At 42.9% G+C, this 23,246-nt stretch overlaps 1 protein-coding gene across 5 annotated transcripts in view; it reads left to right on the top strand.

Annotated features, from left to right (window-relative positions):
- The window catches only part of CHD6 (chromodomain helicase DNA binding protein 6), a 193,015-nt gene that overhangs the window by 99,450 nt on the left and 70,319 nt on the right, over positions 1-23,246 (top strand). For all 5 annotated transcript variants that reach the window (XM_061127304.1, XM_061127305.1, XM_061127306.1 and 2 more), the window contains 11 exons: positions 252-314; positions 1,148-1,206; positions 1,872-1,989; positions 7,869-7,955; positions 8,139-8,273; positions 11,205-11,326; positions 12,555-12,798; positions 13,988-14,164; positions 14,769-14,912; positions 18,109-18,364; positions 19,369-19,579. In XM_061127304.1, the coding sequence (XP_060983287.1) occupies positions 252-314; positions 1,148-1,206; positions 1,872-1,989; positions 7,869-7,955; positions 8,139-8,273; positions 11,205-11,326; positions 12,555-12,798; positions 13,988-14,164; positions 14,769-14,912; positions 18,109-18,364; positions 19,369-19,579 (1,616 nt within the window). The remainder of the gene's footprint in view (positions 1-251; positions 315-1,147; positions 1,207-1,871; positions 1,990-7,868; positions 7,956-8,138; positions 8,274-11,204; positions 11,327-12,554; positions 12,799-13,987; positions 14,165-14,768; positions 14,913-18,108; positions 18,365-19,368; positions 19,580-23,246) is intronic.

Raw genomic sequence — 23,246 nt, 5'->3', positions numbered from 1 at the left:
ATCTGAAGTCAAGAATCTGCAAAGCAGAGTAACCTCCCTGCTCACATGGGAGGGGAAGGAGGGAGAGTTGTGCACAGAGGTTAGACTGTGTACCATCTTTGGATCACTCTGAGCTAACAGGATGGAGCCTCTGTACTCAAAGGTGAACCTTTGGACCAAGTGGTATCTATTGTAGCATTTCTTGTAGAATTATTTCATGGCTTCTGTGGTGCCAGTAATACACTTTCTGTCTCTCTCACCTCTGTCTTCAGGAGCCTCCAGAAGATGACGCAAACATCATTGAGAAGATCCTGGCCTCTAAGACTGTCCAGGAGGTTGGTGGCTGATGTTTCTGGCTTGTATGTCTCTAGCGCAGATGACACCCTCTGTTAAAAGATGTCTCTGGAGTGGTCCTTCTCAGCTGGACCAAGCGCTAGGCAAGAGCGCCGTTGGGCTAGTTGACACTTAGGTTTGTTAGGCTAGTTGACAACTCCGTAGAAGATTTTAGGACATGAAATTCTTCAATATTTGAGTATGACCCAAATTGATGTTTTTCTTCCCTGTGATCCTAGCAGTAGGTATTGACCTCTTAGTTGCCATAGCTCACTGAAAGTCATCAAGGAGCCAAGAAGAAGAGATGGGAAAAGACTCCCAGTGCAAACACCTTTTCCTTTCAATGTCTTTAGAGTTGTCATAGGGAACTTCTAGAGAAAATGCCTGGTGTGAAGGAGCATGAGAACATAGTGTCAGGGAGAGCATGGTTTCATTTTTACCTCGAGTATGTATGAAGGAAGACTTCCTCGCTTTGAGAGTGAACGCCTCTGGGGTGTGTGGGCAACGAGGAGGAGGGGGCGGGGCAGGGCGGGGGAGACACCGGAAATGCATGTTCTCACTTTCACAGCAGCTCTCAGAGCCCTGAGCCAGTTTGACTTTTTCATCTGAGTGTTCTCCCAACCAAGATCTCGGAATGACACCAGGAGGAATTTTTTTTTTTTTTTTATGTTGTAGCTTAGCTGTGTGTTCAGCCTTTAGAAAGTCTGCTCCAGAAACGGCCAAGAAAAACGACCTGGTAAAATGCAAATGTCCTCAAGAAATATGTTCTAAACCAAGAAGGAACGCTTGATTTACCTTTTTCGTTTGGTACATAACAGCTTGCTTTGGGTTACAGGTCCACCCGGGAGAACCCCCATTCGACCTGGAGCTGTTCTACGTCAAGTATAGAAATTTGTACGTCTGTTGAATGTATTCTTTGTATTTGGATTTTATATGAATAAAACGTCTTTCCTTCATCCCATCATTATCTTCTATATTTTCCAAGAATGGCCCCTAAGGTGTGACTCACAGACCTCAATTGGCTCAAGTTCACCTTAGGGGGCAGTGCTCAATTTGACGTATAGAGTCACCTGGAGAACTTTTTAAAACTACTGAAGCCCTTGCTGCCCTCGAGGCCAGTTGACTCCTACTCTGGGCATAGTTCCCAAGGGTTGACGTGTTTTAAAAAATCCCTGTGTAGTTCCTTTTTGCACACAATGTGGAGAGTCACAGTCCTATAGCCTATACTATTCTGCTCTCTTGCATTTTCCTTTTTTTCTCTGCTATGTGCCCACTTCCACTAATGTGCATGAATGCTAGCCTCCCTATACCTCCCTGCCTCCACTGTGAGCCAGTTTCTCTAGAAGCCACAGAGTGGCCAGTTGCTTGGAATTGCTGCCTTGTCCCGTGTTCAGTTTTTGTCCTGAAGGGCAAGGCCCTTTTAAGTCCAGTCTCCAGCACTTCCACAGCAAGCCACTCCACTGCTGCTATGTTAGATGGCCACCCTGGCTACTGAAACTTTAAAGTCTGATTATTTGCCAGTTCTACACTCGTCTCACAATCTGTGTGTCTTTGGATAGTTCCTACTTACACTGTAAATGGGCCACAATGGAAGAACTCGAAAAGGACCCTCGCATCGCACAGAAGATCAAGCGATTTAGGAATAAACAAGCCCAGATGAAGCACATTTTTACTGAGGTGAAGCATTATACTCATTAATTTGATCACTGCTTTTCCTGCAGTATTAGATCCCAGGTTTAAGTTTCTTTAAGTCAAAGTCCCGTGCAGATCTATTGCTCAGGCATGCCCTGATTTGAGACGCGAGTTGTCCAGATTTAATTCAAAGAAAATGGAATAAGGCTCAAACCTTACAACTGATAACTCCTAAGAATCTGCATCTTGGTTACGTTCTATGGCAAAAGGAATGTCTGCACAGTTTTTTCATTTCCTTCCTCCCCCTCCCCAATAGGGCAATTCCTAGAAGACTTAATGTTTGAGTGTAAAATAGAAACAAAGCCAAAATGTTAGAAAATAAGTAAATAAATATATCAACTTGGGAATTTCTAAGTGTAGTACCTACAGCAAGAGGAAGGATTGATGGATTTGGATTTCAGAGCATCTTTAGTGTCTATAAATTGGAAAATACCACAAATAAATCTTCAAGTTAAGTACATATGTACATATATGTATTTCCTAATTGTGTACATGCATACATAAATACAACTGGGCTTCCCTGGTGGCTCAGACGGTAAAGAATCTGCCTGCAATGCAGGAGACCTGGCTTTGATCCCTGGGTCAGGAAGATCCCCTGGAAAAGGGAATGGCAACACACTCCAGTATTCTTGCCTGGGAAATCCCATGGACAAAGAAGCCCAATGGGCTACAGTAGTCCATGGGGTCCCAGAGAGTCAGATGTGACTAACACTTTCACTTTGGACTTCCCAGGTGGCACTAGTAGTTAAGAACTCCCCTGCCAGTGCAGGAGGCATTAGAGATGCGTGTTCAATCCCTGGGTAGGGAAGCTCCCCTGGAGGAGGGCATGGCAACCCACTCCAGTACTCTTGCCTGGAGAATTCCATGGACAGGGGAGCCTGGAGGGCTATGGTCCATAGGGTCGCACAGAGTCGGACATGACTGAAGCAACTTTACACGCATCTACATACAAGGCACACACATCTACATACAAGGCATGCATTCTTATCCAATATGGAAACCTTATTTATATTTGCATAGACACAGACATGATACACACTCCTATACATATGGCAAATAGCTGTAATGATAAAAAAAATGCTCTTATAATTCAAAAAGGAAGATACATAAAGACATAGACATAAAAAAGAGATGCATGGATCCAGGGAAGTGGGATGGATTGGGAGGTTGAGATTGACGTACACACCCTGCAGTATATTAACTAGGTAACTAATGAGACCCTGTGGGCACAGGGAGCTCTACTCAGGTCTCTGTGGTGACCTAACTGAGAAGGAAATCCAAAGAAGAGGGGATTCATGTATATGTGTAGCTGGTTCACTTTGCTGTGCAGTAGAAACTAAAAATTGTAAAGCAACCATATTCCAATAAAAATTAAGAAAAAAAGAAAAGTATAAAATCCTAAATAGAAAAAAATGGACAGATTATTGGGGAATTCAAGAAAGGGGGAAATTATTTACTAATCATACAAAAAAAGTAATTTCACTAGCAGCCAAAGAAATGCAAACTAAGATGGGAATCTTCTAGTTTTCACTTACTAAATACTGGAAGGTTTTAGAAATAAGTATTGTCCACTGCTGGTGAAGGTATATGGAAAAGACCCTCTTGTCATCACGGCTTGGGAGCGTAACTTAGGATGCCCTCTCAGGAGAGTAAGTAGGTTGCGACAGATGTCAAATGCCTCAATATTTGCATAGCCCTTGTCCCAGCAGTTCTAATTCCATCATTTATTTTAAGGAATCTATCAGATCTTGGAGCAAAGACTTAGCAATGATAAACAGTTTATGTTGGTGAAAAATTGAAAACAAGCATAGTGTTAGATAATAAATGCTGTTAAATTATAATACATTCCACAGAGTGTAGTACTGCGCAACTAGTAAAAGCGATACTGGAGGACAGTTATTAATGTCAATAGGAAGGGGCTTAATGTTGTAAACTATTGTTAATTGAAAACATTAGGCTCCTGTAGCATAAGAGAGTTCCGTTTTAGGGGTGGTGGTTGTTCAGTCGCTCAGTTGTGTCCAACTCTTTGGGAACCCATGGACTGCAGCACGCCAGGCCTCTCTGTCCCTCACCATCTCTTGGAGCTTGCTCAAACTCATGTCCATTGAATCAGTGATGCCATCCAACCATCTCATCCTCTATTGTCCCCTTCTCCTCTTGCCTTCAGTCTTTCCCAGCATTGGGGGTGAGAGTGGGGGCGTGGTGCAGGGGAAAAGAATCACCATAATAATGCATAGAAAATGTCTGAGTTTCTGTGAAAACACTGACCTCATTTTCTCTATTCAGTAGGATCGTGGTGATTTCTATTTTCTTTAACATGTAATTTTTCAATTTTATATGGATAACTTACAAAGGAAAAACAATACAAATTATTTTTTAAATGTAGTCACAAATACGCGACCTTTAGAGTGCCCTCAAATGCCATCAAATCACTGCCACACATAACTTACCAGTTCATTGTTCACATGGTGCTCCTTTTCCCCACAAATGCCAAAAACCTATTTTAGGACGGTGTCAGTAAGTGTTCTTTTTGTCCCAATATGGAGTCTTTTCTCTTTAGCCTCAACATTTGGCCCCAAGCCTCTCCAGGCTCGTTGTAAAGCCTGTGAGAACTGTTTTTTATGGCTTCATTCCTCTGATAGAGCATCAGGGGAAGGAAGGGCTGGAATTGGAGAAGCCAACCTGGAGCCCTGTTGGACGCGCTCCCTGGGTTCCCAGAACATCGCATTCACACCTCTATTTTAGCAAGGATTTGCAGTGTAGCGACCTGTTTACATGTCTGGGTCTGCCATTCTGGGCCCTGCGAGGCAGACAGGGCCTCGCCTTCCCTTCTCTCCAGGACACCAGGCGCAGGCTGCGTGCTCAGTCACCACTTGGCTGTGCCCGGGCCGGTGAGGAGGGTTGCCTGACGCCACTCCTGCTTAGGCCCTGTAGCACTTACTGTCTCCCCGGGCGGACTGAAGTCCAGACTCCTCAATGCAGTCTACGAGACCCCATGAGTCTAGTTTCTGATTTATGCCCAAGGGAATGATTTTTTCCCCCCCTTGGTTGGGTATTGAGAGAGAAAACTGTGTTAGGATGTGTAGAAATACTGTAGTGGGAGTCCCTGGTGAGAAGGGACAGTTATGGGAGGAGATTGGAGGCCACTCAGAGGAAGGAAAATTGGGAAGTAGTTGCTGTAACACTGTCTTTGGTCTTGACCTGGTCGACAGTTTTACTCATAACTTGCATAAATGATATTCTTGTAAATAATAGCCTAGTTCTGAATAGAGCTTCTTCATACACATTACTTCCAGCCACTTTATTTGAGGTAGCCAGGGGTGCTTGTGAAGGAGAGTCAGGCTAGAAGACTGAGCATTTCCCATGCCCTACGGGCCGGAGGCCTGTTAGCCCCTGACTCCTTAGCACCAGACCCAGCACTGGGAGAATGAATGCCAGAATCCAAGTTCATGTTCACCTGGACAGGCAAGGATGAATTAAAACGCAAATGGCGATAAGTAAATGGCCCAATAAGTAATGGCTCACATTGGTACTGTAAAGATCTTTACAGCTTTAGAGTGGGGAAGATGACCGGATCTCAGCTCAAGGGACAAAGTTTACTATGAACCAAGAGCTGGTGGTCGGTGGTAAACAGTCTGCCCGCCAAATGCAGGAGACCACGAGTTCGATCCCTGGGTTGGGAGGATCTCTTGGAGAAGGAAATGGCAACCCACTCCAGTATTCTTGCCTAGGAAATCCTGTGGACAGAGAACCCTGGTGGGCTACCGTCCATGGGGTCACAAAAGAGTCGGACGTGGCTGAGCGGCTGAACAACAACAGCAAGAGTAGGGTGGGGCTTAAAAAGTGCCAGTAATCCTAGATGGCGCCCTGTTTGCCATGCTCTTTTCTTTCCTGAGTATTACGCTGACCTGGGTACCAGGATTCAGTGAGAGACTTTATAAAGCCTGAGGGCAGCTGGGCGAGGACTGTTAACAGTGGGCAGAAGCATGTGTGAGTGATTGAGAGCAAAGGTGGACAGGGGATGCCCAGTGCTGGCGCCACCCAACACCCACACCCACAGGTGTCCACGCACCGCTGAATGTCCTTGGGCCAACTGAATAGCTCCTCTGGACTCAGCATCCTTTGTTTTTGTAAATCAGAAATCCTTGTAGCATCACCCTCAGGATACCTGGGAGGATTAAATGACACAGTGTGGATGAAAGTGCTTAGCATGGTGCCTGGCCCACGGTCACTGCTCCACAAGGGTTAGCTCTCTGCATCACAGAGGGATCTGGAAGCATGGCATCCGAAGAACATTGAACACCTGGGGTTGGGAGGTATTCAGATAGGGAGAAGAGAATCACTGGGTTACTGCTGCTGTAGAGGAAGCAGTTCACTCCAGTGAGGCACAGTTCCAGGAGGAAAATTAGGCAGTAATTTGATAGTGATAATGATAAAGATTGTGATGCTACTACTGAACAGGCAGAGGTAAAGCTGTCTTGGCAGTGGGTCAGGTCTCAGAGGGCAATAAATTCCTGAACATAGGAGTAACTGAATCCGAGGGTGGATTTGCCAGGGTTGCTGTAAGAAGTGTTCCTGTGTAGATTGGAAGAAGAAACTATACAGCTCCTAAAGTGCCTTCTAGCTTAAGGGGCAGTGAGAACACCTTTACAGTTCAGGAGGAGGGCTTCTGGGCAAGAAAGACCTGGGTAAGCGTTCTGGTCCATGTGGCTTTGCGACCCTGGCCACAGGACATATTTAACCTCTCTGAGTCAGTTCTCTCATCTCTAAAGTATTTACAGCACTTACTCCATAAAGAAGTTTAGAGGCTTACTTGAAAGCACTGGATACACATTAAATATTTCTAAATCTTGTTTATTACTGTTCTTATAAGTACACTTTGGGTGGGGAAGCATGGTCTGTTTAACAGGAAACAAGTCCTAAGAGTACAGCTCAATGAACTTTTACAAAATAAACACTCCTATCTAACCACCACCTAGATCAAGGAATAGAACATTATCAGTATCCCCGGAAGCTCCCCTCATGCATCCATCCAGGGTTAACTGTTACTGGTGTGAAGAAGAAAAAGAAACTGACATTCTGGATTTCCATGGGTTATCTCTGGAAATCCTCTTTGTGCTGATTTTTGCTCAGTACTTAATAACCCTGGAGGAGGGCACGACAACCCATTCCAGTGTTCTTGCCTGGAGAATTCCATGGACAGAGATACCTGACAGGCTATAGTCCAAAGAGTCGGACACGACTGAGTAACTTAGCATGCACACACTGAAATGACCAACAGGAAATCCTTCCCTGGCCATGGTGCAACCTGTAAGGTGTGGTTGTGCCTTTAAATGTAGTCCTGAAGAGCAGGATTTGGGGACAGTGAGAAAAGTTGGTGAGTTGATTTATTTAAGCAAACCTCCCTTTTTTTGTTGTTTTTTTAATTTATTGGAATATAATTGCTTTACAGTGTTCTGTTAGTAAGACAGCCTCTTCAGTAAGTAGTGCTTGGGAAACTGGGCAGCTTTACATAAAAGAATGAAATTAGATTACTTTCTAATACCATACACAAAAATAAATTCAGAATAGATTAAAGACCTCAGTATAAGGCCAGAAAGTACAAAACTCTTAGAGGACAACTTAGAACAGTCTTTGACATAAATTACACCTAGATCCTCTTTGACCCACCTCCTAGAGTCATGGAAATAAAAATAAGCAAATGGGACCTAATTAAACTCAAGCAGACCTTTTCATTCTGCGTTCCTTGATAGAGCCCACGGCAGTGGGCGGCGGGCGGGGGGGCGGAGTGTCACTTAAAACATTGGATGCTGGGTTGGCAGGAAGGGAGTCACTCCTTAGCTCTTCTTTCCTGTTTGCCTTAGCCTGACGAAGACTTGTTCAACCCAGACTATGTGGAGGTTGATCGCATCTTAGAGGTGGCCCACACCAAGGATGCAGAAACCGGAGAGGTGGGTATTTCTCAGTTTTAACTCTTCTAAAATGTCTTCCTTGCTTGTCTCGTCAACACATGGCCTCTGTTTTAATGGCCTTTGTGTGCTGTATCATAGGGAGGGTTTCCTAGGTCGTCAGTGTAGGATCCATTCCTCTAACGTAGTAGAAAGAACGTAAGCTCCTCTCCCGTTTGCCACCAGGAAGTGACGCATTACCTGGTGAAGTGGTGCTCACTGCCTTACGAAGAGAGCACATGGGAACTGGAGGAGGACGTGGATCCTGCCAAAGTTAAAGAATTCGAATCTCTGCAAGTGCTCCCCGAAATCAAGCACGTGGTAACGTACACATGTCACTGTCTGGTGCCTCTTGTAATGCGATGATCCCGGGTGTCCCCCAGGCGGTTCTCCCGAGTGGTTTCTGTGGCATCTTACTGTTGGTCGTGCGCATTGAAACCGGAGTTCAGAGTATGTCTCTCCCCACATCACACTTTACTGGCACTGGGTCAGCTTTAGGTCTGGGCTCTAGTTTGATGGATATGACATTTAAGAAGCTTGGTCACAAGCTTTGTTTTCTTGGTGTATAGCTGTCACGTGGGGTCAGGAGGATAGAAGGTGCAAGAAATGCTTGGCTTGGGAAAGAAGCTCCATAAGTTGTTGGTATCTTTTTTGTTTCCTATTTCTTATCTCTTTCTCCATCGGTGATTTCTTTTCTTTGGTTTTATCCTTCACTTTTACTCAGAATGTTCTTAAAGGGAAGAAATTGTCCTTTATCAAAAGATCCCTAGGACTTGGCAGAGAAAACAAATAAGTTTTCCATATGTGTTGAATTGGTTAGTTTTTCTGATTCTGGTTTATTACCACCAAGCTGCAGAAATGTCCCAAGGTACCTAGTAATTAAAAGGAGGCAGAATTGGGATAGAGCTCAGTTAAGGTGTAACTAACTTGGGAAGAGAATCAGAGATGTTAAAGAATATGGCTACAGACTGGAATGATCAGTTTCTGTTTTTTTTTCCTAAGTCGCTTTTTTTTTTTTTTTGGCCTCCCTGTATGGTGTGCAAGGTCTTTGTTCCCCGACCAGGGATCAAATCTGTGCCCCCTGCAGTGGGGGTGCAGAGTCCTAACTACTAGGCCTCCAGGAAATCCCAACCCCCCCCCCCCAAAAAAAAAAAACATTTTTATATGAAAAACTGTTATCTCGCTCCTTATTGTTGTTTTTATATCGCTTGTCTTGATAACTAGGGCATTCTATCCCTAAAAGCTTTTTGGTTAAAAATTGGTTGCTTGTAGGTAAAATAAGAGAGTTTTGGGAGAGCAAGACATGAGTGTCAGTAACCACTGTGCAAAGAGAGTAGCAGTCATTTAATAGTCAAGACCCACCTTGGAGACTCCAAATATCGATTCTCTTTTAAATTTAACAATACTGAAGGTTTTGGAGCCCTGGGGTAGGTGCCTGTCTGTCGTCTGTGATCCCACTGAAGAGCCAGCCAGACTAGGCGTCAGAAACTTCTACCTGATTTCAAGTCTCATCCTTAGCTTGCTGAGATTTCTGGGCAGTAGGGGACATAAAACTAAAACCTGGAGAAAGTGGGAAGGCCCAGAGGAGGGGCTGGATGAGGGTGTGAGGCCTCTGTGTCTGGAGTGCTACCAAGGCAGCAAAGTAGAAACCTGCAGTGAGAGTCTATTCTACAGTATCTGTGATACTAAAAGTGAGCCCCTTCGGTCACTAGAGTTGAGGAACATTCCAGAAAGTCTCCCCATAGTGTAGGGTAATAGAGTGCCATTACAATGAGTTACATGAACTTAAGGGAGCCAGGCTGAATGATTCCTAGGGGTTAATGTAATTTCTTTCAGGGAACAGAACACATATGAGAATATCTTGGTTTAAAAGCTTTCTCTTTAAAATTAATTTTTTGACATAATAATTTATTTTCCCTTATATTTGTAAAAGCTCCTTGTACCTATGTGCTGATGGTAATTTTCAACAGAGTTCTATTTCAAGGAGCTTGGCCTAACTACAGCTATCGTAATTTTGTAGGTTAAGTTGTGGTATGTAAGTTTCTGAAAGACCACACTTTCAGCAGTCTGAACAGATTAAACCATTACATTTACCTGCAGATATCAATGATACAGTATGATTGGGGATATTTTATTAAATCTCACATGCAAATGGCTCAGTTTTAGATAATGGCATATTTTAGGACTAAACGTTCTGTAATACCCCAAAGTGAAACTCCCAAACACTAGAGCTGCTGTGAGAAAAGCTGCATTCTCAAAGTTCTCTATGTGACTACAGGCACAGCTAAGAACTTTTTTATTTTTGAGACCTCGAAAGTGTCAGCCTAGGGGCTCAATTTGTCTAGAAGCGAAATAATCGAGTCTATGTCCAAATAATATAAAACCTAAATAAACAAAATTTTTAGACGGGCAGACTTAATACCTAAAAATTAAAAATTTCCCCAAATTAGAAATTCCAATAGAATCTTAAGGGAATTGACATTGATTCTACAGTTACACAGAATACTAAGTTAAAAAAATAGCCAAGACATTTTTGAAAAACAATTCCCCATCATTTGTAGAGCTGTAGTAATTCAAAAGTGTGATTTTACTGCAGTAAGAGACAGTTTAGTGGAACAGAATGAAGACTCTGGATATAGCTCCCCGGACATATTAGAACTTAATATATGATAAAAATGGCATTTCACATCAACAGAGATCAGTTACATTTAGAAATTGGTGTTTCATATTGAAAAGTAAAGCAATAAGATTGCTCTTATGTTTATGGCGAATTTAAGAAACTTATAGTTTCCATTATATAGGCTTTTAGCTTTAGAAGCTCATCAACAAAATATTTGACCCACTGTACTTCCCCTGAGCTGATACCACTGGGACAAATAACAAAAAATTCTATCTATAGAAAACTAAAAACCTTGGTACTGGCTTGAAGGGAAATGAAAATGTAAATGGGAGTGATTTCTAAGAGTCTCAGTAAAGCAATATAACACTTACCAAGATTTTAGGTGAATCTGTTTCTCTTCTTCATTAATTGCTTGCAAATTTTATAGAGGTGTTCTTAGTGTAATCTGCTGAAATCTAGAAAACACAGGGCCTGCTCGTCAGTCAGAAGATAGCAACTGCAGTTTGCGGGTAGCTCTAGGACGGCATTGTGAGATTCACCACCTTCCCCCTCACCCTGCTGCATCCCTCTCCATCCCGTGCTCCTGAAACATTGCTCTGTGTATCCTGTGTTCTCTGCCCTCCCTCCCCTAGGAGCGACCCGCTTCAGACTCCTGGCAGAAACTGGAGAAGTCGAGAGAGTATAAGAACAGTAACCAGCTCCGGGAGTACCAGCTGGAGGGGATGAACTGGCTTCTTTTTAACTGGTATAACAGGTGTGCAACCAGAACCAGTCCTGTCTTCAGGGCTGATCTTTCTACCAAACGTTTGTGCCAGGAGGGAGATGGTGGGCTTAGCCTAAGCAGAGGGGCAATAGCAGAGTGGTGGAGTGCAATGGAGCCATCAGTTTAGTGGGTGATCTTTGTACATCAGGCGCACCAGGACTTCTGTTTTTCGTGTCAGATTTGGTTTGGTTTGGTTTCTCCAACCAGAGAAGAATGGTCTTTAGATGTCATCAACACTGTTCTTTTTTTCCTCTGTCAGTCTAACCAGAAGGTTGGGCTCAACCTAGATGAAACAAAACGCCAAAGATCCTTTAAAACTATGTTTTTATCTCCCAAGTCTTTAGCACAAATTGGCTCTAAAGGAGAATGAATCTGGATTCTAGTCCCAACTCCACTATCTGTGAGCCGTGGATGGCCTCGACTTGTCGTTTTCAACTCTGCGCTTTAGTCCCCCCTATCAGAATCTAGATGAAGCAGATGACATCTGAGAAAGATGGGTTAAGATTTTATTAACATTCTAGGGTGCCCCCCCCAGCATTGATTTTAAAGACCGCATGGAGTGGAACACATACCAAGCTGGCACTCTGGAGACCTGTGTTCCAACCTTGTCTCTGTCACTCACAGTGGGACTCAGGGCATAGCTCACTGAAACACAGCAGGTCTGGGGTTGCCCACCCGTGCAGTGATGAGCGAGACTGGACAGGGGCCACAACTGCAGAGATGACCGCTGTGTGCAGTCCGTGATTCTGGGTCACCGAAGAGACCGGCATTTTCACTCTGACACAAGAAGTTAGGATGGGGGTTAAAAGTCTGTCCTTTGATAACACAGGTGATAGACAATGAGAATCATGTAACTTCTGTTTCTATTTTTGCCTTAGCTTCCACGAAGTTTGTCAGGTAGAGAAACTGGCGTAGGTTTGAGGCATTTTAAAATTTTCTCCTTGCCGCACTATTATTTTAATTTTTAGTATTTTTAGTTTCCATTTGAATGGACACGTCTCGTGTATTTTCTCACAAGTTGCAATAGTTCCTTTCTGGAAGTAGGCAGGGTATAAATAACAATGGAAACTTGCCTCAGTTGCATCACTGGAAAATGCTGATAAAACCTCCACTGATGACCTTACAGGTCAAGGTACACTTCTGTAGTATCTTTTTCGTTGTAACCCACCTCCGCTTCTTTCCAATGTTGACGATGAATGGTCTGTTTCTTACTCTGCAGAAAAAACTGCATTTTGGCCGATGAGATGGGCCTAGGGAAAACCATCCAGTCCATCACGTTCCTTTCAGAAATATTCCTCAGGGGCATCCATGGCCCTTTCCTCATCATCGCCCCACTCTCCACCATCACCAACTGGGAGCGGGAGTTCCGGACGTGGACAGAAATGAATGCCATCGTGTACCACGGCAGCCAGATCAGCAGGCAGATGATCCAGCAGTATGAGATGGTGTACAGAGATGCACAGGTGAGCCCTCCACCCGTCGCAGAGATCCGGCGACCGCTCGCCATTGTGGTTCACAACAGCCTCTCTACTTGTCTTTCAGGGTTTAATACCCTGCATGGAATTACTGTTGACTTACTCTAGAGTCACATACTTATTGAGGCAGATGTCTCACTCCTCCCTGGTAACTTCATCTGTGATAAAACACAGAACTGTAAGGCACGCTTTCCACTCTGACATACACCAGAGGCTCTTTTTTAGGACACCGAAAGCTTGGCTTCTTGGTTGGCTTACCACGTTGCTTTTACGTGCAGAAAATTTTATCTGGATTATGATGTGCTCAGTGAAGAAAGTGAGCAGAGGGATTTGTGAACAAAGGAAGCATCCTCAGCCAGGGAGTTTGGAGAGAGAGGCGGTTAACGGATTTGAGGTTAAAGGATAAAGAGAAAACAAATAGTTAAAAGCACAAGAGGATTTTGTAAGAAGTTTTTGTTAAGTATAAGCACTTTGCTCAGTATCCTTGTAGGCTTGTCCTGAGCATTGGTTTTCATAAAGAAGGTAAAAATTAAATGAATACAGTCACAGGAGAGGCAGGGCTCATAGCACAGTTTTCACAGGCAGCAGGAGACACCCAGGAGAAATTTAAGATGTGTTCTAATGTGACTCAGCTCTGCTTTTTAAATGTGGTGGTAGCAGTTAAGACAAACAGGAAGACAAACGTGTGTCCTGCCTGGTAGCACTTGTCCCAGGTGAATTAGGATCGTGACGGTGAATCTGTTCTAGAACCCAAGTTACAAGGTGAAATTAATTCTGCCTGAAAACTGGCAAAGAGAGTTTTCTTTGAGCATTCAAGCTCTGCGTGGTTTCGACCACCTGCTGGCTAGGAACATGTGGATCAACACCCATCAGCTTTCCTTAGTCATGGCAAGTAATGAACAAAAAGCTTCCTTGCTTGGCCTTCCATGCTCTGTCTCGCTTTTGTCGGGGTGCATGCTATCTTGCTCTTGTTTCTTTGAATTAACAGGCTCTCTCTCTCTTGTCTAAACAGCTGGTTTGATTCTCCTTTCTCTTCTCAAAGAGGAAGATTGTGCCTATTGGCCTCTCACCTAGGTCGGACCATCTGTCTTGCCACCTTCTCCAATCCAGCTTGTAACCCGGTAGCTGCATTCTCCAGCCACCTATAAAGCTGTGCCTTTGCTTGTCTCATCCTCAGGGAAACCCCCTGTCAGGCGTCTTCAAGTTCCATGTTGTCATTACAACATTTGAGATGATCCTGGCAGACTGCCCAGAGCTGAAGAAGATTCACTGGAGCTGTGTGATCATCGATGAAGCCCACAGGTTGAAGAACAGGAACTGCAAGCTTCTGGAGGGCCTGAAGCTCATGGCCCTGGTGAGAGTTGGCGAGCTCTTTCTGTAAACACAGGCCCCTCCTGTTCACGGTGAAGGAAGTGTTCTTTAGCCATCTGCATGCAGCTTGCTTGTGCACGGTCTGTTTACCCTAGATTTTCTTCTTGCCCTTTGTAGCTCCGATGGTACCGGAGTCAAATTTTTTTTTTTTTTATTATGAGCTGGATCAGCAATTTGACCTTTGCCACAGATTGACTCCCAGAGGGACCCAGGGGCATCTTAAATACCATGGCATTTGTGACCTGGAAATGTAAGTTGTTTTGGCTTGTTTCCAGGTCCCTGAATGATCTGGTACCAAAGATGATAGCCTTGAACATTACTGCCTTGGCACAGTGCCCAGTCTGTGGCTAGCAGGCCCTCCAGAATGTGAATGAATGAATGAATGGGTACTTTAATTAACATGGAATTGCTGCTGGACTCAGGGATGTGAAAGGAAGGTTGATCTGTTTATGTTGTCACTCGATGTTGTCATAAAGGCAAAAACAGAATTGCCCCCAAGTTGAGCCCAGGAGGCCCTGGCGTCACTTTCCCACCCAAACCTGCTGTCTTGGCGGCTCAGACCTGTTCCCCGTGCTGTGAATCTGCAGGAGCATAAGGTGCTGCTCACCGGGACGCCCTTGCAGAATTCGGTGGAGGAGCTCTTCAGTCTGCTCAACTTCCTGGAGCCGTCACAGTTCCCTTCGGAGACTGCTTTCTTGGAGGAGTTTGGAGATCTGAAGACAGAGGAGCAGGTAAATAGGGGCCCGAAGGATTGGAGGAGACAAGGTGATCGCTACCTTCACCATCAAGGGGAAAACGAAGTCACCGTGGGGACAGGAGTTAGCCAGTTCTCACATCCCTGGTAAAATGAGCATTGCCTTCTTTATTTAATTTATGTGGAGGAGGATCAACTGATCATTAGCAGTTTCTATCCAAACAGTAAATGAATCAGCATCCAAAATGCCTAATCTCCAGCCTCTTGCTTTCCCTAATCTCATGTATAAATAACCTCCGTGATTCTGTTCATCGTCTGCCCTCAGGGCCATGCTTCCCGCCGCCTCTGCTTCCTCCATCCTTCGCCCTTCCTCCTCCTCCATCGGCAGCATGTTTCCAGGCTCATAATATTGAGTACAGCCAAATACACAGATAGTGAGGAACAGAAGGCAGGCGCACATGAGGGTAGTTGGTAAGTCCAGTTTTGTCCAAATCAACTCAGTTTCCTGTTTTCAAAGATGTGGTCCTGAGTCTAGCTCACTGGACTCAAAGCTGTTCCAAAACAAACCAACTTTAATTAATATCTATCTACAGTGGGTAGGAATCTCGACTGGACATTATAGAAATCAGGCAGACAAGCCTAAGGGTCACAAGAGGAGCAGTGAACAGAGCTGAGGACTTTAAAGGCGAGAAAGGTCGCATCTGTTTAGGGCTTAGGAACAACTGCATGGAGCAAGTACAATTTGAGAATAAACTTTAAAGGGTGGCTCAAACTTCGCTGGTAGCTCAGATGGTGATGCGTCTGCCTGCAATGCGGGAAACCCAGGTTCGATCCCTGGGTCAGGAAGATCCCCTGGAGAAGGAAATGGCAACCCACTCCAGTGTTCTTGCCTGAAAAATCCCATGGACTGAGGCTCCTGGTAGGCTACATTCCATGGGGTCGCAGAGTCGGACATGACTGAGCAACTTCACTTTCACTTTTCAGGTTTTCATTAGGCAGAGAGAGAGGTGATAATGACTGCTTTGCATGGGGAAAAAAAGCAATCAGCAGCAGCCATGGAATTTATTCAGTGGTAGGGGTCATCTGGCTGAGCTGGGGATGAACTGTGGAATATGAAGCCGGAGGAGTTTAGTATTATATTGTGGGAACATCTTGAAAGACAGGTTGAAGGATTTGGTGGGCATTAGATAAGCAACGCAAGGCTTTGATCACAGGAACAACACAATTAGTTCTGCTAAATTAGTCTAGCAATCGCACGAGAGTGGGTTGGGACAGAGAATTTGGGAACAGAGAAGGTTTGGGAATTTCACTAACAGATGTCAAGAGTACACGCTATGGTTCCAGTCTGTTTGTTTCTACTTCCGAGACGAGTCAGACTTTTGAGAGCTGTGAGTAATCAAACTTCATTCCCCTTCTTGACGTTTGCAGTGTCTATTGATCTTTGCAAAGCCAACTCCAGCCCTCTCTCCATTTTTGGGCCATTAGAAATGCTTCCTCTTCTCCCATTGCACTTATTTTGTGGTATGCATTTTCTCTTCTTCCTAGACAATGACCTCCTTGAGGACAAGGCCCACATCTCCTCCCAAGTTGTGTTTGTTGTATTGACCAGCACAGTGTCTGGCATATAGTATACTCTAAATGATTCAAGGTACGAACCAAGTAAAGGGCAAACGCTGAACCCAGCATGTGGCAGACTTGGCATTTGTCCCTGTCTTTTAACAAGTCCCTAGCTGTGTCTTTCCTCTTTGGGTTCTTACATAGTAATTCCCTGTCCCTGTGGGGGATTACATACCTAAATTCCCTGGTTGCTAAAATGAAGCATTCATTAAATGGATTAGATGGAAGATTGGGGTTTGTTAGGAAAAAGCCACAAAAATGGCCCCAAATGTCTGTCTATTTTAAATCCCAGTAAATAGAAGTTTTAGAAAGCATCTGGTTACAAAGTAAAGCCTATTCCTTGTTGTTTAAAACCTGCTCCAGTAACTCCTTTAAATCAAACTCTCTAGAAATCACTTTATTTCAGCAGGAAGCATTGGTACAACCCACAGCTTATTTGTGCAGAATCTACCCTTTTGAAATTTTTAAACAGCTCTTTATAACTTGATCTTTTGCACTTTCCTCTTACTTTCCCACCAGCATTAATCTTAGTGGTCTCAGGTTTTAGCTCAGGGTTAACTCAGGTACTTTGACTTTGAATCCTGTCTCTGCCCTCTTCTTGGGAGAGAGAGCAAGTCATCCTGCCAGTGCAGTCAAGCGCATAGAGATCTGCTGCCCAGGCCTGGTCTGTTAGGGCAAGAACACACAAATCATAGCGAAGAAGACTATCAGGCTCAAAGTGCCCCTGAGACGACAGCTTGCCTGATGGAGCGGGAGGTGTCACCTTACCTCATTCCCTGTATATGTCACTACCCCCAAACTTGTTGGCTGCTTTTATTTAGATATGGGAGGAATCCATTTCCAGATTGCCTCTGCTTTTTTTTTTTTTAATTGAGACGTAAATGACATACAACACTGTATTAGTTTCTGATGTGTTTTGTAACAATTCAATGTGTGTAGTAAAGTGATATAGTAGTATGTAGCAAAGTGATCACAGCAATAAATCTAGTTGCCTCCCCATACATATGTAAATTTTATTCTAGTGATGAGAAGTCAAGATTTACTCTTAGCAACTTTCAAATATACAATATGGTATTACTAACTGTAGTCACTTTGCTGTCTGTTACATCCCCGGAACTTACTCCTTTTATAACTGGCAGTGTGTACCTTTTGACCACCTTCATCCATTTGACCCACCCCCAGATACCCTCTGCTGCTTACTCTGTTCTTTCAGCATATACATCTTCCCCTTGTAATATATCACTTGTGCCTCCTAACATGGCTGAAAATATTCCTCAGGCAATTGCTCCATACAAGTGCATGTCAGAGAGAGAGGTTTGTTTTCTCCATCCTGGAGAAGAGGTCCTGTCTTTTGTATCTCTCTCCCTTTATATCTTATAAGGTTCCCACATGAGTTCTCAGTAATTGCTTGCGAATCAAAACCAGATCCCTATTTACCTTTCAGTCCTCCTGTAAGCTCCTCCTGTTCAGGCATCAGGCTTGACCTTACATTTAGTCAGCTGCCACAGTTCTATGATGAGATGCTCAAGAGACTGTAGCGAAGGTTGGAATTAACCCCAGTAACCATTACTGAATGGGGATCCAGGCAGGTAAACAGGTCTCATTTCCCTGGCCAGGTGAAGAAACTGCAGTCTATCCTCAAACCGATGATGCTTCGGCGGCTGAAAGATGACGTGGAAAAGAACCTCGCTCCCAAGCAAGAGACGATCATCGAAGTAGAGCTGACCAATATCCAGAAAAAGTACTACCGTGCCATCCTGGAGAAGAACTTTTCCTTCCTAACCAAGGGGGCCAACCAGCACAACATGCCCAATCTCATCAACACCATGATGGAGCTGAGGAAGTGCTGCAACCACCCCTACCTGATCAACGGTGAGCAGGGGACACGGGGAGGCCTTTCCATCTTACGTATGAAGTTCCCATGAAATACTCGGGTGTGAATTCTGACCTTTTACCGAGTATTAAACTGAGGTTCAAATAGGTCAGTGGATCTGCGTCAGTGATCTAGCCAGTGAGTACACAGAGCCCCGTTTTGAACCAGTTCTCTGCCCATCAGAAAACAGATCACGAGTCTGCCTGCTGTCCTTTGTGGGCCTGCAGTGTGGCCCACACTTCCCACTTGGGAGATCTCTTTGTTGAAAAAGTGATCATGGCGCAATGAGATTAAAACTCTCTGCAGATTAATTAACAATTAACTGTACTGGATAGAGAACATGTTGGAAGCTTTTTTTTTTTTTTTAAATAAAACTTTCTGATGAAATTTTAAATCCAAACATGGCTTGCCAATCACTAGTGTTTATGTCCAAGAGGTATGTCTTTTCGTCCACTTTAAAAATTTTTTTTTGTTTATTTAGGCTGTGCTAAGTCTTTGTTGCCCCACACAGACTTTCTCTAGTTTGGGTACTCGGGGGCTTCTCTTATTGTGGACATGGGGTCAGTAGTTGCAGTGCATGGGCCTGCCTAGTTGCAGTGTGCGAGCTTAGTTGCCCAACATGTGGGGCCAGGGGTCAAACCCACGTCCCCTGCACTGGACAGTGGATTCTCAGCCACTGGACCACCAGGGAAGTTCCTTTTTGTCAGCTTTCTGTGAAGGTTTATTTACTTGCCTGTGTCAGCTTGGTATTTCACATCCTTTCTCTAGCTGGTCAGCCTCCCAGGAGAGCAAGTCACCTGTGTTTTCTGTAGGACAGGCATGCCCCGACTGTAGAGCCCTCAGCTGGGGGCACGGACCAGGGACGCCTACACCGCACTGCCTCTCCGGGCTGTTGGTTTGGGACTTAAGAGTTCATTCCATTTCTTCTAGGCTCTGTCAAACAGAAAGTCGCCTTTGCCCATAGAGTTTGTTCAAAGAATACTTTTGTTGCATCCTTTTTCAGGGGCAGAGGAGAAAATTCTGGAAGACTTCCGGAAAACCCACAGCCCCGATGCCCCGGACTTTCAGCTGCAGGCCATGATCCAGGCCGCAGGGAAGCTGGTGCTGATTGATAAACTGCTCCCTAAGCTGATCGCTGGTGGCCACAAAGTGCTCATCTTCTCACAGATGGTGCGCTGTCTCGACATCCTGGAAGATTATCTCATCCAAAGAAGGTGAGCCTTATGTCAAAGCTGGGCATCAGGTGCTGCAGGCAGTTCCTTTTCTTTGATGCCTTTTTGATTCATTCAGAAATTATGTTTTAACAACAAAAAAGCATTAGAAAATAGAGAAAAGGAATCTTCTCTTAAAAGATCGGCTGACATTCAGAGTTGAATCTTAGGACCAGGTTTAAGTGTCTTGAGAGTGAATTTCCTATGATAGGAGCCCTTGCTTTGCTTAAAAAATAAATTTTGCATATTTATTTATATTCTCTTAAGAAACAGTTCAGATAGCGTTACAGAAGGCTAAGAAAATAATGTATTTACTCCCCCCAACCCCACTCCCATCCCGTGATGAGAAAAATAAACCCTGGAAAGCATCACTATATCAAGTTGCTAAAAGAGCACAAGCTGACAGTTGAACTTAGGGATGCTTTGTTTTTTCTCAGCAAACCCTCTAAGGTTTTATGATACACTAGCTGTGGCATCCCAGTTTATTTTCTTGTTTGTATTCCTGTAATTCCTTGAACCTAGGTTCCATTACTCATGCAGGTGAAAAGCCTGGGATATCATGTGGGTTGCTTGGGCTCTGTGAGGGTACTACATTTGTTATATTACACCATACCAATCCATTTCCAGTATTGGGATCCACCAACAATCTGAAGATGGCAAATGGATTTTTAAAATTTATTCTTAATGTTAAAAGACTTCTCGAGATCTTAGAAACTATTAGCTAAGGCATTGGTAGGTTTAGAGTCTGTCTTTGTTTTTATGGAGTCATCATGGCAAATCCCAGTTGTATTACATGTTCTGATCTTTGAAGATCTGTTTCTCCTTATAACATAGGAGAATTTATAGGGAAAGTATTAAAGGAAACGACCGACTTAACTATGGGTTATGCTCACATTTAACATTACGTAAATAATTCTCTGAAATCAGATTAGACACTAAAAGAATTTCTCAGACTCCTGTAGTGGAGATCTTTATGTAAAGAATTCTTGAGACTTGCATTATTTTTTTTCTTTGAGGAATATATCAAAACTAGAAAGCAGTTTTGTATTTAATAATTCACTCTAGATGAATTGCCAGAATAGTTGCTTCTTATATAATTATCTTATCAAAATATATACAACTACTAGTTTGAAGATTTTTTAAAGAGATTACCCCCAAATAAATAACAGTATAATTAACAGACTTTTGCCAAGTATGGATGTTTTTATTTAGCTCCTTTATCACTTATTGCTCATTTTGTTTTAAAATTACCTAAGTATTATAGTTGCTCTTGAAAATAGCGACAGTTTTTAATACCATCACCAGCTCAAAACTCTATTCATACTTGGGCATTTATCTTCTTAGTCTTTTTTCTTTGTGCCTACATATATTTAGTTTTGTTGTTGATTTGCTTGAATTGGGATCATATGCTACATTCTGCTTTGTAACTCACCTTTTTATTTGATATATTATGGAGTTTTTTGCTTTACTTTTCTACAACATAGTTTTGTTGATTTGAATGATATTCTCTTATTTAGGTTGTTTCCAATTTTTCAATATTTTTAGGAACTCTGAATATCATTTTGCAGTCACTGTGAATGTTGCCAGTTATTTCCTTGGGATAAATTCTGATGTACATTTTTAAAAGCATTGAATACATATTTCCAAAACACCCTCTAGAAAGACACTTTTATCTCCCTTTTCTTGGTGTCTGAGAATGCTCTTTTCTTCCTCATACTCTCATCAATCCTGTTTTTGCCTTTTAGTCTCTGCTAATTCAATAAGCCAAAATTATGGTCTCCTGTTCTAATCTGTGCTTATTATTATGATGAGAGTGAATATATTTTATGTTTAGTAGCTGTTTATATTTCTTTTCTGTGCATTGCTTATTCATGTTCTCCCATTTTCTGTTACTCTTTGCCTTTTTGTTTATTAATTAATTTATAAGAATTGCTTGTTAAGAATATGGTACAAATGCTTCCCCAGTGTTGCTTTTGACTTTTTCTTTATGACTGTGGGTTTTTGTTTATTTATTTTATTCTCAGAAATTTTAAATTTTATAATAAATCTCCCAATCTTACAACAGCTTTAAATAAACTTAAGTGCTTATTTATGCTTAAATTAACATACTTAAAAACACTTCCCCCACCTCTCAACTGTGTCATATAAACAGTCTGAAGTTTTTTTCTTTTCATTTTTTTATGGTTTTTTCTTTTCACTCTTTTGTGGTTTTTTCATCCCAACTCTGTACCCAGCAGGGACTTCTGGCCTTAATACCACCATTACTTTTCTCTTCTTAATTTAGTTTTTTGTTTTCATCAAAGTTATACATGCACATAATTTGACAAGGCAAATTATTCTTTTAGACATATGAAAAATAGCATTTCCTGATACCACCACATACCCCCAGCTTCCCCCCACCTGAAGCTTTTAAACTCCTTATGCACTTTCTTTTGGTGTTTATAGCTGTAGCTCTAAAGAATGTTGTAATTTCTTTTTTTTTTTTTTCAGTTTTAAATATTGTCTGTTCTCATTATGGAAGATGAATATTTCCTTTCTTTCACTGCCCCTCACAATTACCACCTCTGTGCCTACTGTCCTCCCATCTTCCCAACCTGCCATTACAATACTTTGGGTTGAATTAATATTTAGGGTTTGTCACAGCTTATGTAAATAATGTGTTACAGCTCAGCCACATAGTATGCTGCTTACTGTTTCTTTCTTGCATGATTTTTATTTTTCCTGAAGCTGTAAATTGCTTTTTTTTATTCAGTGTGAAGTTTTAAACATATGCATTATTATTCAGCTCCAAAATTTACTGTGGCCACCTGAATCTCTGTTACATGCATCCACATCAGCTTCGTGTCTGAGCCATCTCTCCTGGGACCTTGAGTCTCTTCCTCTCCGCCCAGTTACTCCTCCTGCCTGGTGCTCAGTCACCATCTGTGATCTCCCTTCCTTCAGCACGCTGACAGCTTTCTTTTCCTTTCCTCTTGAATCTAATCTTACTGGTGGACCCTGTGTACCTCTTCTGAGAGCTTCTGCGAAGGGGTGGATGATAGGTGGGTTTTGAGACTTTGCCAGAATGTTTACTCCCACCATTGAGCAATTGTTTGGCCAAGTTTGAGACAGTAGATTAGAAATAATTTTCCCACAGAGTTTTGAAGGTGTTAGTCCATTGTCTTCTAGTTTCCAGGATTGTCTAGAAGTTCAAAGCCTTTCCAATTCCTGGTCTGTGTATGTGGCATGATTTTTCTGTTCAGAAGCTTTGATCTGTCCTCTGTCCCAGTATTATGACATTTGACAGTGAACTGGGTTTTGTATGGCATCTGTTGAACTGGATGTATTGTAGGTCTTTGCCATGGCAAATTATACTCTGTCAATTCTAGGGGGTGTTTTCTTGTATTTTATCTTTCATTATTTCTTTCTGGCCTGCGTTCAATTTGTGGAACTTTTGTTATTCATATGTCAGACCTTCTGGACTGATCACCTGATTTTCTGTTTTCTCTACTTTTCCATCTCATTTTATTTCACTGTACCTCTGGTTTTGTTGTTCAGTCACTCAGGCGTATCTGACTCTTTGTGACCCCATGGACTGCAGCACGCCAGGCTTCCCTGTCCTTCACCATCTCCCTCTGGTAGAATACCTTTAACTTCTGAGTTTTCTTCTGTAATTTTTCAGTTTTTATAG

The sequence above is a fragment of the Dama dama genome, chromosome 23 (assembly GCF_033118175.1).
Source record: "Dama dama isolate Ldn47 chromosome 23, ASM3311817v1, whole genome shotgun sequence".
NCBI lineage: Eukaryota > Metazoa > Chordata > Mammalia > Artiodactyla > Cervidae > Dama > Dama dama.
Note: the sequence above shows the minus strand (reverse complement) of the source record. Positions and strands in the feature narration are given on the sequence as shown.